The sequence below is a fragment of the Gadus chalcogrammus genome, chromosome 7 (genome assembly GCF_026213295.1).
Source record: "Gadus chalcogrammus isolate NIFS_2021 chromosome 7, NIFS_Gcha_1.0, whole genome shotgun sequence".
Lineage (NCBI taxonomy): Eukaryota > Metazoa > Chordata > Actinopteri > Gadiformes > Gadidae > Gadus > Gadus chalcogrammus.
In genome coordinates, this window is record NC_079418.1 from 16477329 (window position 1) to 16496016 (window position 18688).

At 46.4% G+C, this 18688-nt stretch overlaps 1 protein-coding gene across 1 annotated transcript; it reads right to left on the reverse strand.

Annotated features, from left to right (window-relative positions):
* Nucleotides 1-1005: 1005 nt before the first annotated feature.
* On the reverse strand, nt 1006-18025 carry LOC130385594 (RING finger protein 145-like). The gene is made up of 12 exons (XM_056594174.1): nt 17890-18025; nt 15565-15809; nt 12686-12794; nt 10694-10785; nt 7227-7462; nt 6337-6512; nt 5874-6014; nt 5302-5484; nt 4751-4898; nt 4466-4588; nt 4012-4245; nt 1006-3825 (listed from the first exon to the last, which is right to left on the reverse strand). The coding sequence occupies exons 2-12, from the start codon at nt 15746-15748 to the stop codon at nt 3118-3120; spliced, it is 2334 nt and encodes a 777-aa protein (XP_056450149.1). The 5' UTR covers nt 15749-15809; nt 17890-18025; the 3' UTR covers nt 1006-3117.
* Between the last annotated feature and the right edge of the window lie 663 nt (nt 18026-18688).

Below are 18688 nucleotides of genomic sequence, written 5' to 3' on the forward strand. Positions count from 1 at the left end.
TGACGCTTCACCGGTGACCTCATCAACCAGCATTGTCATTTTCTCTCAAAGGTTTAGGTCACCAATCATTTGCAAAAATATAATTCTCATTTTATAATGGGAATGCAGCAAGACATGTTAAAAGTCTGCTCTGTATTGTAGGATAGTATTCTTAAATAGTATATGGACAGAAAGAGAGTTAGGGGTTGGAGAGAAAGGCAAACTAAGACCGATTGACAGGGAGGTAGGATCAGGTGGGCTGATCAGGTCCATCATTGGAGGAGACGCGAGGCTCCCCTCTCCTCCACACTCTTCGGGTCAGAGCCGTCTATGCTGGGCAGTGGCTGTGTCAACGTATTGGAATTCCCCATGGCAGGGATATTCGTCAACTATGGTCACTGGCTCCATTGCTGGCCCCTCCCCCTAGCATCACAAAGACCAATAACAAACACCAAGGGAGAAACCAACCGTCAAGAGACACATTCCCACAAGGGCCCGTCTGTCAGCATCTGCTTCCACTCAGGGCCTGCGTGAGGGTCCTGAGAGCGCATGGCTGACACCATGTGAATGTTTGCTTTTTCCTTGTGGTTCCTCTCTCTCTGCTAGATTCTGTACTCCTTGTTCCTCTCACGCCCCCCCCTCTCTCTATCTCTCTCTCTCTCTCCATCCATGCCCACGTCTTGGTTTGAAATCATATTCGCTCTATTTTAGTCTTGCTGTTCTTGGCTGCATGTCAGACCTCAGGCAGACCCTAAGGTCTTTTTCCCAAGCGATCTGCTGAGGACTCTAGGGACGGACGGACGGGGGCACACACACACACACACACACACACACACACACACACACACACACACACACACACACACACACACACACACACACACACACACACACACACACACACACACACACACACACACACACACACACACACACACACACACACACACACACTTCTGGTAAATAGATGAAAGAAATGAAAGCATGGACATAATGAACTTCCAGTCGGCCATTAGCCTAAATATTCGGTTTGGGGAAGTTTGCAAACCCAAGCGAACACAGATTGTATTCAACTCTACATGAGACTTATGTTAAACTTTTGACCCATTGGTGCCGTCAACCACACAGAGGACCAGTTGAATGTTGACCTCAAACGTCCTCAGCTTCACTTCTGAGAACACCCGGCAGCAGCTTACTGGCAGAGACGCACAGGGTGGGAGAAGGTTGGCCATGATAACAATCCAATTTGAACCAGGACTAAGCTGAGATGTACACACGTGTACCAAGGAAATATGTTTGGTTTAAACTAAAGTTAGTGAAATGTGTGGATGTTTGTCCTCATCCTCATGCTATTACACGAACACCAAAAGTCCTGAAGTGCTGCTTATGTCAAGTTAGTAATGCATATTAATATGTAATAAATATTTATTTAAACCCAGAAATAAAAACTCAAAACAAGCAGTCATACATTCATCTCCGACATTTTATCAGCTTTAAGAACATTTTCCATCAGCTTATCTTACATTAGGACACCAGATTTGTTTAAATTGCAAAGCTGAATCCAATGTGCATCAAACCCGATTCTAAATCGTACCAGCATCGTACTCATCTTCAAATACTGCTCAATGACCAAAGGATTCCTAGTTTGATACTCTAAAAACATAAAAAGGTGTCCTTCAAGAAATCCATTGGCTCATCTTTCTGAACAAAGATTGGCTAAAACAAACCATACTCCACATCTTCTAGAAAAATAAAATACACTTAGGTAGACAAGAGCGGTCCGGGTCTGAATATCCTACATCACACATGTATTCATTTTTCGACCCTGGAACCAATGCTCTACAATAATGCAACACAAATAATAACCTTGTTAAGGATACTTGATAATAGTAAATAATAGTAATACTGTTTGATGTTCAGTTTCTCCACTCGATCTGCGCCCGTGCTGATCCCACCCGGCCCCTAGAGGGCGCTGGGGCGTTCACGCCAGCTGGCTGCTTCATACCGAGCAGAGAAGAACGCCCGCTTCCCAATAACACACTAGCACACAAAACACATGGTTCGTAGGCCAGCAAAGAAAAAAACATAACATACGATCTTGTATACTAGTTTGCTCTTGGGAAATTGAGGGCTATAGGCTCACGTTTAACACTGTTCTCCTAATATAATATATATGTATCGCGAGTAACAGTTCTATACATGAGCGTGGAAACACGCCACTGAGGGTAACCTGCTGCGGGCCACCCAGCAGCCTTGAACCGTCGTCATAAAAGGACCTTAGTGCAAACGCAAAGCGGGAAAACCCAAACGCTGGCGGAGGAAGATGTGCGCACATCCGCTGCTAAAGGGGTGACGGCGGAGAGGGCCGTTACAAATGCTGTGTGGCGTGCAAGCATCAAGCGTGCAACGAGCTTCTAACAACCTCTGCTCTGCCAAACGCAACTACAAAAATACTCTGCGCCCCTCCTGCTGTGAGTGAGTGAGTGTCATCGTTTCTTCACACTGCGAAGTGTGCGGAAACGACAACATGAAAGGGTTGACCACGATGAAAGAGTATGAGTGAGTATAATTTGCTGGGACCAGCCTAACTTCTGAATCTAACACCAAAACAAGACATGAGGGAAACCAGAGAGGTCGTTCCCACGACAACCTGGGGATGCTGGAACACGAGACAAACCCTTACTGGCGCCATTAGCAACATGATGACTGAACCAATCAACAGTCTGTGCTCATTATTAACCATAATGTTGGAGCAATACTGCAGTATCAACCATGGACAGAGCTGATGGCTGGTCCAAACCGACCAGGCCAGAGGCCCTGGTGTTCTGGACTGCTGCTCACTTTGGTTTTCTTACTGAGGAATAGATGTGGAATACTTTCTCATGGTGCTCCGAGTCTGAAAAACCCGCTCTCACGGGCATTCTGAAAGTGATTGGTGTCGTTGGAACCACACGTGACGTGGTAGGGCGTGGAAGTGAGCATCCAGAAAGACCAAAGCCCAGAGCCTTCCAGAAGGGATGAGGATAGACAACGAAGAGAGGCCCACGTTTGGCAGGGCTCCCGTGTGTCCCTGTGTGAGGCCTCTTCAAAAAACAGACTGAAGGCGACGTGTGAAGACATGGTGACGCACGCCACGTTCTAGCTGGCCCAATCCTGGCTGACGGGCCGAGGGGGAGCGCCGCGCTGCCGCAGGGCGGGCTGTGGGTCGGCAGCGGCCCGCCCCGACCACGCTGCACTGGGTGAGGGACGCTGAGAGGGAGGGCCAGAGGAGGGAGAGTGGGCGGGCTGTGGGTCGGCAGCGGCCTGCCCCGACCACGCTGCACTGGGTGAGGGACGCTGAGGGGAGGAGGGGACGGGAGGCACAGGCTGGGAGGAGGGGGGAGATGGAGCAGAGCCTGAAGGCTCCAGGGCGTCATGGCTTCTGGAGGAGGAAGACGAGGAGCAGAGGGCGGTGATGTCAGTCTGGCTCTCTGAGGGGGCAGAGGGGGGAGGGGCCGGCGTGGGTAGTGAGGAGGAAGAGGAGGAAGCGGAGGATGAGGAGGGACAATCCGGGCAGGCCGACTGCCCCGAAAAGCCTTCTCCAGGCGACAAGGCGCCTCCTTCCTCCTCTAATACCGGGGCCGCCGTCCCGTCAGCCCCCCTCCCATTGGCTGGAGGGCCTTGGGGCCCCACCTCAGGGAGTCTGGGATTGGCAGCCGGGTTACCCTGGGCGGCGCTGGGGGCGGTGACCTGGCTCTTGAGCTGGCCGTGGCAGAGGGGGCAGGTCTCCTGGACGTAGAGCCACTTCTTCAGACAGCCGGCGTGGAAGAAGTGGCTGCAGGGCGTGATCACCGCCTGGCTCATGTCCTGCAGAGGGAACACACCTGGTTACACACCGCCTTACGCACAGCATGGACCCAGCGCCACAGTAAACCGGGAGTCGATTCCAAACGACCCAGTCCGTACCAACCAGGGAGTAGGAGTCACCGGTCTGTTCTGAAGAAACCCACGCATCCATTCAAACCATGCCGTCATTCAGGAAGGAGAGCGCACCTGGTAGCAGATGGCGCAGATGTCGTTGTACTGCTGCAGCTGGAGGCTGCTGGCCGTGGGCAGGCTCTTGATCTTGTTGACGGCGTCGCGGCGCAGCAGGAAGCTCTGCCAGCCCAGCTGGGCCCGCAGCCACACGTTGTAGTAGGAGTGCACCAGGATGATGGTGCTGCCCATCACGCTCCACTCGCCAAACACCGTCTCTGACACGCCGTAGCACACCACGCACACCGCCACCTGGTGGAGGGGAGAGGGGGGGACCACATGGTGAACACAGACCACGCTCACAGTCCTCACAAAGCCCCGACTCCCAGTAACTGGGGCCCTCGATGTGCTTTGTGGGTCGCTGCTGATGTCCACACAGTGCCGGATCACCAGAGCCCTATTGGCCGACACACACTGACCAAAAGAGTCACTCCTCTGGAAGGCCAACGGGAGGGCGCTGCGGAGCTCTCACCAGAAACTCCAGCAGGCGGTAGGTGCCGTTGACCACGTAGATGACTTCGTCCATGTTCTCCACCGGAGCCTTGCGGAACTCCTCCACCATGAAGAGGATGTAGATCAGCAGGGTGCCCAGGACCTGTGGAACAAGTGCAGCGCATCACCTTCTGAGTAGAGGAGCTCCGATCGGCAGTGGTTCCACCGCCACCGAGACCGGCCGCCACCAGATTCCTCCGCAGCCTGGGATCGCAAGCATGTCCCCCGTCAACACACTTGGCTATATGTGGCGGGCGGGCGTTACCTGCAGCGACGTGAGGACCGAGGAGGAGATGATGATGAGGAGCCAGAAGTCCATGTGGAAGAACTGACAGATCATGTAGGCCATGTAGGAAGGGAAGATCAGCAGGAAGAGGCACAGGGACACGGCCCGGAAGTGCTTCCACAGGCTCCTGCAGCGGAGAGGAAGGAGCATCTAGTAGACAGCATGCGATTGGCCCGACTCAAAGGGGCTGAAATGCTGTCCCCATATAGGTTTGTTTGTGAATGGTTTTGAAGATCGGTTGGGAATGTGATTTATTTGACGGCAGATTAGGTCTGCAAGCCATTCCTTTAACATGGAACATAAGTATAACATAAGTATAACATAAGTAAACCCTGTTTCATTCTGCTTTTCATATGGTTAGTCACTTGGTTACACCCAAAGACAAAGTTGGACTTTTAGACACACATGCATGCCAGCCAACACCAGCATCTCCTGTTGTGTTGCTTAATCTAAGACAATTTCGAGACACGTGTCCAGAAGTCCTCCATAATACTCAAGGGCTCATATGATTTTTAAAAAAAGGTATTTACTTGTCCCTGGAGGCGCCCAGAGCCAAGACGATGGGGTCTGCTATCTCCAGCATAGACTGCAGGATGGAGGCCACCACGATGAAGAGTATGATGGAGAGGAGGAAGGCTCGATGGATCACCTGTAGCTCAATCAGGCCCGTCTGGACCGCCAGAATCAGCAGGGTGATACCTTCCGTCATACCCCTGGAAACACGCACATGCACCATTACACAACCCTAATCCACTCAGTACAAAGGAGCCGTACTCTGGAGTACATCATGGAATACTATTCTTCTGCCATCTCTTCTTTAACGCAGGACTTGAGAGCAAGCTTCCTTATTGCCTCCTAACTCACTCTTCTCATAACCTCACTGACTCTGTATGAACCTATTTTAGTGAGGTATGAGTATCATGTATGAGTATCATGTTTCGTCTACGGTAAAAGTAGAGATTAAAAGAGCAAAGGGTGCAGGAGAGGGGCAAAAACTCCAGGGGTTTTGCCCCTCTCCTGCCCCTCTCCCGCACCTCTCCTGCCCTCTACTTTTACCATGCAGACGGATAACCGTTAAGCCCGGGGGCTGTGGGGCGGTCACCTGTGCATTGTGTTGTCGTTGAGGAAGGCCCGGTAGCCCTGCAGGTAGAACTTGCAGAGCGTGAGGACCCCCAGGGCCACGAAGGACACGGTGAACACCAGGCCCAGCAGGGAGTAGGGAGTGCTGCAACACTCGGCAATGCTGCACGGGGAGGGAGCCGCCACACAGACACACATCAGGATCACTCCCCCTTCATGACAGGGCCGTACCCCAACCCCAACCCCCGTTTCTTCGAATGGGTTAGTTTAATTGAGGATGGCCACAAAATAGAGACGTTCTGTTTGCAACATAGGACTTTGATTTCACTAACTGGTGGTGGGTTTTATTTACTACACTTTAGAAGTGATGGCTGTTCTGTATTGGCCCCACCGAGCCAGCAGAGGGGGCTAGAGAGACCAGACCCTCCACACGGTGATCAAGCGGCGCCTCGTACTGCCACACTATAAATCCCTTGCGCCACTACCTGGTGAGGAAGAGGAAGAGCAGCCTTTCCCTGGAGGAAGGCTGGTCTCGGGTGCTGAAGTAGGAGTAGATCTGCAGGGCAAACAGCAGCAACCAGAAGCACATGAAGAGCACGGGAAGAACCAGCTGGTTCCACAGAGACATGCCCAGGGCCAGGAGGCCATACACCTCCACCACCTAGAGAGAGACACATAGATATAAGAGGGAGAGAGACATGCCCAATGCCATACACCTCCACCACCTAGAGAGACACATAGATATATACGAGAGAGAGAGAGAGCGACATGCCCAGGGCCACATACCTCTATCCATATCTAGAGATAAAGACAGAGATACACCCCACAGAGAGAGACACACATAGATATCCAGATAGATATGACACACACACACACACACACACACACACACACACACACACACACACACACACACACACACACACACACACACACACACACACACACACACACACACACACACACACACACACACACACACACAAAATGACAGAGTGAGAGAATACATGTAAGATAGTTCGATAAATAACATCCCTTATTGTCACCAAAGACAAATATGAGGGCATGGCACAAAAAACATAACACTTTTATTTCAATAGGGCAACAGATGACGAACAAAATGAGTTCATTTCCGGGATTTGGATATTTGGTTTCTAAACAGCTGCCAAAAAGCACATTGTTAACATTCATTACTCTCTCTCCCTGTGAATGAACTGAAGTTTGGTTTTGTCTTTGGATCAGCCAGTGCATCTGCAGCTTCCTACATCTGGCCCATCCCTGCTGCGCAATGGGCCGAGGCGGCAAAGCCAAGTTTTTGTGCAAATCTCTGATCTGCACTTGATTACTGTTGTGGTCTCAACACCAGGGCCGTTACCTGAGCCAGTTCTCTGTAGGCAGTCTTGGCCAGTTTATATGGAACCAGCAGGTTGGAGGCCAGGAAGTAGATGACCTCAAGGCCCGTGAAGATCATGGAGAACTTGTTGATGAAGACTATGGTTTCCAAGGGGACCAGGCAAAGCCTGGCCACTAGGGGGAGCAGGTGAGCAGAGAACAGCCAGATCCTCTTGGTCTGCATCACACAGGAACACAGGGTGCAGACCACCAGCTGACCTGAGGGGAAACACATCGCACACACACCACTGAGTTCTTCGTACACACAAATCCAGACCTACACAAGCTGCGTTTTCCACCGCAGGAACCCTCCAGAGGAACTAGGAACTCAAAGCCTTTCCACCGCAGGGACCAGGCTCTTCACTAAGTTCAGCAGACATTATTTTAACCGCCAAAAGTCCCTGCTTGAGGGGAAGCACTTTCTAAAGTGCAGGAGCTTTGGGGTTGGGGCTTGCGGCACTGACCGTGTCCGATTAAAATGTTTTGCAACATTTTAATCAGACACTTGGTTTTGTTCTCTTCGACATGCAGTAAACCTCAGTGCCCTTACTGGATCCAGTGGTAAACGACATTCATAGACCTATAATAATCTGAGACATGTATTGATTATTAATCTCGATAGCACTGGATTCCCTGGAGGGATTAAAAAGTTTAACTTTTCTGTATTTTTAATAATTTAATCCTCGAAACGGAAACATAGGAAACAACTACATAGAAATGTAAAGACTAGAACTGTTCCAAATTGTTGAGGAAGGAAAGCCTTCAGGGCATATGAAAGTGGTGCTGTACTGGGCTCATTACCAGGCTGACTGCAGCGGAGCCACGTGCACGGTTATCTCAGACCCAGTTTATAAGTCAACATGTCAGAAACAAAACAAGGACAAGAAGATCCTTCTGCAAACAAAGCATGGATCCTTTGAGATAACTTCAAGTGACAGCTACAGCAGCTGTGGATTTCGGCCCTCTCTCTGCCAAAGTTCAGTCAAAGAGATAGAAATGAACTTGGTGATACTGTAAACACAAAATGTTTACTAAATATAGAATAGAATAGAATATAACTTTATTGTTGTCATTGCACATGTTACAGAGCAACGAAATTACCAGTTACATTCCGTCCAAGAAACATAAAAGACAGTGTGGGGAGACAGGACGGAGAGACTGTCAGGCGCTTGTTAAACAAGAAACATGCGGCCCGCGTTAGATAAGAAAGTTTAAAAAGCTAAACAAGAGGGTGACGAGGGAAAAAAAAATTGTCAATACCCCAAACTATGCTCCGTTAAGGGGGGCACAGTGTAGGGATTAGCAAAAAAAAAACCACCTCAACACATAAGCATCACATCAAAAACATCACAAACACATGTGGGAGGGGGGAAGGGAGTTGGGAAGGGGAGGTGTCACAACTCAGACACCGGAAGGCGGACGCAGCCAACAGGCGCATCACATGTGTGTGTAATCCGTCTTGTGTGCGTGTGTGTGTGAGCTCAAGGACTCCATCTCCACCCAGACTCAACAGTGTCTATATATACCTTGCATTATGCATTGCATTATATGCATTTTATTGCATTGTGAATGAATTAGACCTCAAACACTTCCCTTGTGTTTCAAATGGCTCCAGAGCAGTCCCCAGTGCTCTCCTATTTTGCCACTTTATACTTTTTACACGGTAGCACTTTGTGAAGTGAGCTGGTTCACGCATAGAGGGCCTGGAGCCACTGGTGAGCAGATGAGAGTGATTTGATTAAGGAGGAGCTAGGTCATGGTAGCTGAATACCCAACAAGTGATGGGGGACAACCAACCAGTCTGATCTTCTGACCTTTTATTCAGGGTTGGGGAGTACCAAATGGGTATTTGTCGATTCAAATTAGGGATCGACCGATTATTGGCCGGGCCGATTATCGGCACCGATATTCGGCATTTTGACGCATATCGGCATCGCCTTTTTTTTTATCCGACGGCCGATAAGAGATCAATTTAAAACAGGGTTATTTTGGCTCTGATGCAGCCGCGCCTCTCTGTCTGCTGTCACTACGCTGTCTCCGGCATTGTCCCACCCACAGCACCATTTGATTGGTTACACGCTCTGGTTACACGCAGAGCCACGACGGGTAACAGCCAATCAGCAGTGAAAGCTGTGCATGCACAGTGCTCACACACACGGCGGAGAGGAGAAAAGGTTTTGTATGGTTTGGTTTCGAGGTAAGTTAAGGCAGCAGACTCTCGCGAAATTGTAATAAACATCCCAGTCCTCAACAACTCACAACTACTAGTAACATTACTGTGAGCCCATTAACGTTATCGAAACATAAGCGGCAGCTCTGCTCGCTCGCAGTCTGTTAATCACTCGAAACAATGTTGCGGATAATATCGATATGGAAATGGTCTGTGATAGCAGAAGTCTGTGTGTGAGGGAGAGAGTAAAAACCTAATAAACTCAATTCAGTCCGGTTTTGCAGGGAAGCACATTCTACTTCTACAACTGCGTAATGCCCTATCCAACTGCGTAACCACGGAGCCCCTCGAGCCCCAGGCTTTAAGGTGAGGGTTAATTAGCTTTTAGCGTAACGTTGGCCCAGCGGTCCGCTTTCTCCTTCTCTGGCTCTAGACGCTCAGCAGACTGTAGCGAAACTCTACAACTCACGACTACTAACGTTACTGTGAGGCCCAATATGTTAGCAGCAGCTTTTTGTTCCTATGATAAACACTGATTATTAAAGTGAAGATGCTGTAGGCTATTTAGTGTTTTTAAACGGTTTAATCACTTGAAACAAGGTTGCTGATAATATTGATAGGGAAATAGTCAGTGATAAAAGTAAGAAGAGTGTGTGTGTGTGTGAGAGAGAGAGAGAGTAAAATTCAGTTAGTTTTATTACAGGGAAGCAGGATGAGGGGATGGCTAGAGAATATTGTGTTTGTGTCTGTGTGTGCATGTCTGTGTGTGTGTGTGTGTGTGTGTGTGTGTGTGTGTGTGAGGTACATGACAAACTGACAGAAAAGCACCGTCATTCTGGCAATAATGGCTGTTTAACTAGGTAACTATTTATTTATTTAAATTTTCATTTAACTTCATAAGAACAACCTGCAGTATTTGTTTGAACTTAAAAGAAGGCGATTAACATTTCGGTTCAGTTCAGGAAAATTTTAGGGAGCCATTTAGTTTGTATTATTCAAAGTTTTGACGCCAATATTTTCCCCTTTTCTGTAAATTATCAAAAAAACGGTTATCGGCCCCCTTGACTACTAATAATCGGTATCAGCCCTGAAAAAACATATCGGTCTATCTCAGATTCAAATGTCTACGGTGATGACCTGTGGACGAAGCCATGTGAAGCCATTGGTAGTCACCATATGTGCTTACTGTGTGGATCCGACACTGAGCAATTGCAAGACACGCCGGTATGACCAGCTGAGGTTTAATGTAATTCAAGGTTCATATAGAGTATTGTTCCTACCTATGAGGGCGGTGGTGAATCGGTTCATGGAGAGGGGCTCCAGGTAGAGAGGTCCCTCAAACCCAGACTCCAGCTCCCCACGCACATAATCCCTGTAGAGAGAGGTCACAACATAATGCTCGTCTCCTATATAGTACTGGTAGGAAGGTCAGAATAAGAGGTATTCCTCCTAAATCGCTGTATACATGCTTCGTCATCCAGCATCATTTTACGCACAATCATGTTTTCAGAATATTGCGAGCGAGCGAGCGAGCGAGCGAGCGAGCGAGCGAGAGAGAGAGAGAGAGAGAGAGAGAAATATAAAAAGCAACGAGACCTACATCATACATTTAATCGAGTTGTGATCCGTAATAGTCACGGTAACGTATTGCAGGAGAGACCTCATGTTTACATGACGGGGCTTATGAACCCTAAGAGCTACTGTGGTGTTTCCCACACACAGAATGTATTCAGATGGGTGATTGTTATTTAAAAATATATATATATCTGTCCGGGAGAACAACGCCATCTACGATCGATAGTTTCCCATACATTAAAAAATATGCATTGGGTCAAATGGTATTTAATTGTTGAGCTCTGTGCAGGCCATTTAATTGCTCTTGCTCCCTCTAACAAACACATTGCCAATATACTAGCCTGTGTGTAGCCCCACCTCTCCCTGCTCCCTCTGAATCATGAATCAAACAAGACGGCTGGTGGATCTCATCAAAATAATCAATACAGAGTTCACCAATCAGTATTATGGACGCCAGCAATACCAACAAACTCTAATCCATACACAACGCTCTAAATCTCTCACTTGTTTGATTAGTCTGCGGTACACCTATGTTACGCCAGTTGAACCAAATATGGATTTATGGATTTTATTTTTATCCCCATTAGCTGATGCAGAAGACATCAGCTACTCTTCCTGGGGTCCACACATAACAAAACAAGAAATCAACATACAAAGACAACAGATTAAAAAAATATATATATTAAATAAAAGTAAAATTTAGTTATACATACTAGGATTCAGTGCAAACAGCCATGAGGTGTCGCTTCACTTATTTTTTTAAGCTAGATTTGTTCTGGATTTTTTAAAATATGATCTGGAAGGTAGTTCCATTCAATCATAGCTCTACAGTACTGTGCGTTGTTTTGAGTTTGTTTTGATTGTTGGAATTGTGTAGTTACCACTGGTGGCATGTCTGGTGGGGTATGTGTGCACATTGGAATTAAGTGTGAGCTGCCTAAACAAACAATCTGGGTTATTTAATGTATTCATGTTTTTTATGAAAGAAAGAAGTGATGATTTCAACCTCTCATCATCTTCCAGCAGCAAATACAGTCCATGTGAGATACACAGGCAATGCAGTTCATTACCTGGTTTTCACTTTGTTAGAGCAAGTGGGATACACTTCTACACAGATTTTAATCCATTAGGAACTTTAGGAAGCGTGAGACCTCTCCCGTTTAATTGCATTTAATTTAGGCTATTGTTTAGGGCAGGGCATTTCCTTGAGCAACAGCCTAATGACTGCCCTATAGAGAGAAGGGCTGCCCGTCTCCTGGGCAGGTGAAGCCCGCTACACACAGGACTCATACCAGGATCTAGTGTAAATTCCCCGCGTCACATCGCCGTAATCCAGACCATGGATATCTGTTTAATGTCCAATATCTTTCAATTTAAAAGAAAACCTAAAAGCTTGTACGGTAATTTAATACATCTGCTCGTCTTGGAAAAAGATGTCTGCTTGAGTTACGTCAGATCAATTTCCCCGTTAGAGGAAGAAAACCTCTCCCCTGGTTGCTATGCTACATCATAGCATCATCATTATCAAACCAAGTCTCTTGTTATTGTTTAGATTGAGAGGAACGATATGTTCTACCTCTAAAAAGGTGGACCTGACGTGTCTCCACCTCTGCAGGAACCAATACATCTCCTGAGTCAATCTTTGTTGCTTTTTAACAATGCTACAGTAATGAGTCACTCTGTTCTGCGTAGTGTACCTGGAGACCTGGTGGCCAGCGTAGAGTAGCAGAGCAGTGACGACGTACAGGTAAAGTTTGACCAGGTGTTGTCGAGGCAGGGTCAGCAGCACCAAGCTAAGGATGTATCCTGTTGGGAGAGACACAGAAATTAAGGAGTTCATTACGATTAGCTTGTGTGCAAATACGCCTCTGATGCCCTGCAGCATAGACGCCAATTCAAGTTTGACTCGCTGTTACCTAGCTGAACTACGCAATTTAAATGTGTATTTTCTCCACCAACTTCAAGTAAACAAAAAGGCACACGCACACACAAAGGCGACCAGATCAGTTTGTTGTTTATCTTCTTTTCCATCCAGATCAAACTAGGATTAGACACTGAGCAGGGTGGTGTTTTAAAACAGCTCAATGTGCTCACTGTCTCCCAGACTGAGTTGACTCCTGAACCACTGCTTCATTGGCTCTCTGCGTCTCTTGCCGCCATCAAGCATGTCTTAACATGTGAGCAACATTGGCCAACGTGTGGGTTTTATTCCTGGCTGGAGCAGAGGACACCGTGACCCTAGCCAGGCCAGTGACAGGAGGTCAGACTTGAGAACAATGAAGGGATGCAGATTACAAGGTGACCGTCAGAGAACTTCAACACCAGATAGGAGCCTGTCCCCTTGAGATAACAGCCGTTTCAACAAATCATAACACCAACCTACCGTTGAACACATGAATATAAATGAGCGAAACAGATAGTATCTGAATAAGAGGCAGAAAAAGGAGACATCATCATACCGGTCAAGGCGTGTTCACTAGGTTGAGTGCAGTTTTATCAAGCACGGCAAGTTTAGAAACACACAATCAGCGACAGAATCAGCTAGGGCTCCGACACTGAAACCCGCCTTCATCAAACTGCCGGGCGCACGGCCCCTCCTCTCCCTGAAATGGCTGCTGTGCATCGCCCACAGAAGAACAATGGAGTGGGGTGACCATGGCGTGCCAACACGTCTCAGTTGATGAGACATGGGACTGGGCGAATGCTGGGGTGCCAGTCAGCAACATGTCCCTCAATAGACTATCCTACATTTTATCATGACAATTATACACGCCTTAAACAACCAATCAAACACATTGATGCGATAAGAAAACTGTTGCTTATGCCAACTACAGACCGCTGGTGGTCTATTAGCTACAGACAGCTTGCAGTGTAAAGCTAAAGACCGCTGGTGATCTAGAACTGTTGTAATAATAAATGTAAAATCGAAATACAAATTAAACAAATCAGGCATCGATTTTGCCTTACATTGTATCGTACCAAATCTTGATTTTGGAACTTGATTTCACCCCTAGTTTTTATATTTAGGCATCACATACTTCTGCTGTATACTTTCAGTCTCTGAAACGTCACCTCACCACAACATCCTGTTGAACTTGGAGGTGTATCATAATGCAGAAGTAAGAGTCGGTTTAAATGCTTCAAATTAATGGTTGCCTCATGAGAGCGGGTGCATTAACAGCAACCATTTGACCTATAAGACAACAGAGCATCCATTGTCCAACCCTTGGCTACAGAAGAGGACTTCTGTTCAGTGTTTACCTAGACACACACACCAAGCCCTATAGGGAAGTAAGCATGACGCCGTATGCTTGCATTATGTAATAGTTTGCTAGTGAATGTGCATATGGGCCACGGAATTTGAGCTGGTTGATGGTCGATCGACATGCACTTGTTTGAACAACTTTTCATTGGTCGGACAATCGCTGGTTTTCCTTGCATATGGAGGAAGTTCTTAATCAATTATCTACAGCGGTTGGGGACTATTTCACACCAATGCATTTTATTTTTCAGTGATAGGCTATTTTCTGAATCATTAATTATCAATACATCTCGCTCAATGCTCAGTTTTAATAATTGGATGGTTTAATAGACTATAAGACTTATAAGAAAGAGGGTAAAACCCCGGATTTTCACTGCTTAAACTTATTTAAGGAAGACTGCCGTCTTAACCAACTCAAGATTTACCCAAACTCATTCACACCATCCATGTGGAAGAGGTCATTGTTGTGGCAGAATTTCGTTAAAAAGGAAGATAAAAAGTATGTTGATATATCATCTGAAAACGTGAGACAAACATTCTAGGTTTTTCATGTTGTCTGCAATTCTCCATCCAACTTAATGTCATCTCTCTGAACGGTACACCAATTCCCTCCGTTAAGAGTCTCCCAATTGAACATAGGCTTCTACAAGTCCTAGTTCTCACTCACACACACACACACACACACACACACACACACACACACACACACACACACACACACACACACACACACACACACACACACACACACACACACACACACACACACACACACACACACACACACACACACACACGGTTTTCTGTTGAAAGACAACAGGCAGAGACAAGTAGGAAAGACCAAAGCATTGTGCTGACATGGTTCAGTAGTGATCGGTATGTTATGGCAACTGGTCAAACATCAAATCACTCAAAACGGCCCGATACAAACATATCCCAGCTAGGTCATGTGGAAAATGTAATAGAGACTGATGTGTACATACTGCCTAGTGCCAAGCTTTAACTTCACTTTTCTTTATTCACCAATGCAGTTTGTATCATTATCAAATTATACCACATCATAACAGCAATTACCGTATCGAACGGTGAATTCAAAACCGAGGTACGTACCAAACCGTGACCGTTGTGTACCGTCACACCAAAAGCTCCTATGCATTTATGCAGCTGCACGTGTACACAACACTGTGTGCATACAAATTTGGGTTTAGGCTCATCAGGTGATCACTGACCTCTATACAAGTGCATGGTTGGCTATTTCTTCTGCAGGGGCACCTATTTGTGTGTGCGTGTGAGTGCGAGTGCGTGTCCACTCACCCACATAGTGCAGGTAGAGGGCCAGGTACTTGTACTGGAACAGCGGGTTGTTGGAGAGGCTGGAGCGCTGGATCTTCTGGAAGAAGGAGCTCACGTCCCAGCGGTACAGCACGTCCAGCAGCATGATGCTGGGCACCCGCAGGCCCACGTTGAGCACCGCCTCCATGCGCTCCTTCACCGCCATGGCCTCCGCTTCGCTGCTCAGCAGAAGCGACCACGTAGACTAGGACTTCACTGTGGCCTCCCTGGCCAGGGGGAAGAAGTAATGGAAGCCAGAGCAAGGATAGATGACGGATGACAGAATGGAGATGACGGGGGAGAGGAGGGAAGAGTTGAGCCAGATGGAAACATTGAGAGAGAGAAGGGAAATAGATAAATAGAGGAAAAAGAGTCCAGAACAGGGGTGAGGGAAGAGAGAAAACACTATTTAGGCGAAGGAGAAAGTGAGGTTGACATTTAGCAATTAAATAAGTTCAGGTTAAACAGATGCAAGTCATTATCAGCGTCAGCAAACTAGATGATGGTCCCAACACAACAGACTGGCCTGTCAAATTATATAACATCAATCTGGGGTCCGTATTCCATAACCATGTGATTTGCTTTTGTGGATGACAGCAGTCGAGTCAACATAGGGAGGAGGCTACATCAGCCAAAGCCCTATACTGATTATTTGATGCACAAAACCCCTATGTTGAGCACCCACAGAGACATCACGCTGGTCTTAGTTTAAGTTCTCCGTGTCTCATGTGGTGTGCAATCACATCTTAAAAACACACAGAAATGCAAAAAATGTGTTTCCCAGAAAAATAACACCCCTGTAGGATCTGGGATTGTTCGGATACCACAACCATATGTTCTCAAACCACCGCAATCCCGCAGCACTGAATAAAATGAATATCGTAGACGTGGTATTAACGAGTTAAACTGGTAACTGCACTAACGTCTGCTTAAGTTTTATTATCAAGGAGGTTAAATAGGGTCTTTCTCTTAAAAGCAAGTAACTTGTTGTTCATTTTCCATCGTCTTGATCAACATAGCCACATACACATTCGTCAATGAGTGATATATTCCTTAGATTGCATTGTGAGTGACCCATTTTGCCTAATAGGACTGGGAAAATAAGCCAACAATGTTGAAAAGTAATTGAGACAAAGCAATATTTAATCAGGTCAACATCATGCATCAAACTAAGTGAGCCATTATGTCACAGCCTACGGCAGGACCGTATAACAACAGTGGTACAATCATCACAAAGAATCATCACTACCGTTAACAAAAATGCAATAATGCCATGGACTTCGAAACAATGAATGTAGCAAACAGAATATACACGCTAAATACTGAATATGTCTTACTGTATTTAAAGGTTTGAAACAAGTAATGTCACGGACTGTTTGACTGTGAGAAACATGACAGTTGGTTTGGCTATGGGGTTTCGTTTCCGTTGAGAATTAACGTGTTCGACATGTACACCGTTTTGGTTCCTAACCACTTGGTGGCTACTGACGTCAGACCATCCCGTCCTCCTACCGCAGCCCAGGACAGGCTTACATAATATGAACTCACTACGGAGGCAGAGAAACCACTTTGCGGAAATCCCACCTTATGTAACGCTACAATCCACCACTTGAGCTTCAGTAATTATTATCTATGTGCTAAATGAGATCATTGCTTCATTCTAGTAACGTTGCGAAAGCATCCATCGGAAGTATTTAGATGACTGGATGCAGCCCCTGCCTAACTGGTGGTGGTGGTGCTGCTGCATCTCCTGTAGACATGAACTGTAGTAACCCCGTTGTCTCGACCAGAGACACCCGCTCCTGGTCTGCGGGACTCTAACGGGCTCTGCCGTCTCCAGCAAAAGTTGCATTACCTTGTAAATCTCTGGGCAAACAGGTTGACGGCGGTTTTCCAAAGTCTTGTTTAATGTAACAGGTGTGTTAAAGTGACCTGCTAGGGTTTTCCACCGGAGTTGACAAGCTGCAGCGGCCAGGCAGCAGTTATTGTGCCAGCAGCAGTTTTAGTTATTTAGCTAGCTTAGGTAGAAGCTACCAAACAGTTAAGACAGTGACATTACAACAACCCGCCTGTTCACAACATGTTTGTTTGCCAATTATTTGAGAACAGTGTCCTGTCAAGTTAATAAACCACGACTATTTTACAATTCAACAAGCACAAAATTAGTTACAGTATAAAATACGGACGGATGTTCTATAGCTTTTCACCCTAGCTAAGGGCTAGCAGTAGCTTACAAGTTACTAAGCTTACGAAGCACCAGAAAGCAGACTTATCCCGTTCGAAACAGACGTGGAAATATCGACCTACGTGTGGGACGCGACGTTGAAGACGAGTAGCACGGTTTCCTGATGCTTTTCAGGTCGAATATCGACCATTTTAACTCGGCGCCACCCGAGTTAACGGTCTGGAAGCGGATCTCTTGAGAGGATGCGGCCCAGCGTTAACCCCCCGCCCCCCCGCAGCCATCACCCGTAGAGGACGCTCTGAGCAAGTGCGCATGAGCACTGAATACTTTATTGTGTTATTTGTACGTTTTTCAAAGATTTAATGTTGTTGTTTTTTATTTGTCATATACTTATACAGGATATGTAGTGAAATGTTTGAGTGGCATACTTGGTATTATCTTTTCTAATTAAACTGAAATATATGCATATTCGTGCACATTTTGGCGAAAAAAATGTTATGTATATTCAAAATGATTGAGAAAAAACGCCTTAAAAAGTATAATTCTTAAACGGAACCAGATTTTAATAATAATATTTTGATGAGCATGGGTTTATGGGGACGATATTTCAAATCTTAATTTAACATATTTTTAAATGCAGCATATAGATTCATTACTTGTTCATTACTTGTGCAGATTTTGAAGGAATCGTATCTTCTTTTAATGCAGTTATCAGTATGAATACAATACATTGAGCACAATTACGATCTATTTGTTATCCTGGAAGACTTGGGGTATTTGTGAGTGATAAGTATATGTTGGTTGCATGTTTTCTGTGTTTCTGAAGGCCCCAAACATTGCCAAATAAAAATTTCCTAAACCTGCTGTTGAAATATTAAGTGTTAACAACTCTGGCGCTACTATTTTAATGTATTAGTGGGA

Excerpts from the sequence above, each read along its gene's own strand:
- LOC130385594 (XM_056594174.1), bottom strand. The coding sequence starts at position 15,748 with ATGGCGGTGAAGGAGCGCATGGAGGCGGTGCTCAACGTGGGCCTGCGG. Across the intron at positions 7,463-10,693 it reads ATTCACCACCGCCCTCATAG|GTCAGCTGGTGGTCTGCACC; the intron begins GTAGGAACAATA and ends GTTTCCCCTCAG. Across the intron at positions 4,246-4,465 it reads ACCGCCTGCTGGAGTTTCTG|GTGGCGGTGTGCGTGGTGTG; the intron begins GTGAGAGCTCCG and ends CCCCTCCACCAG.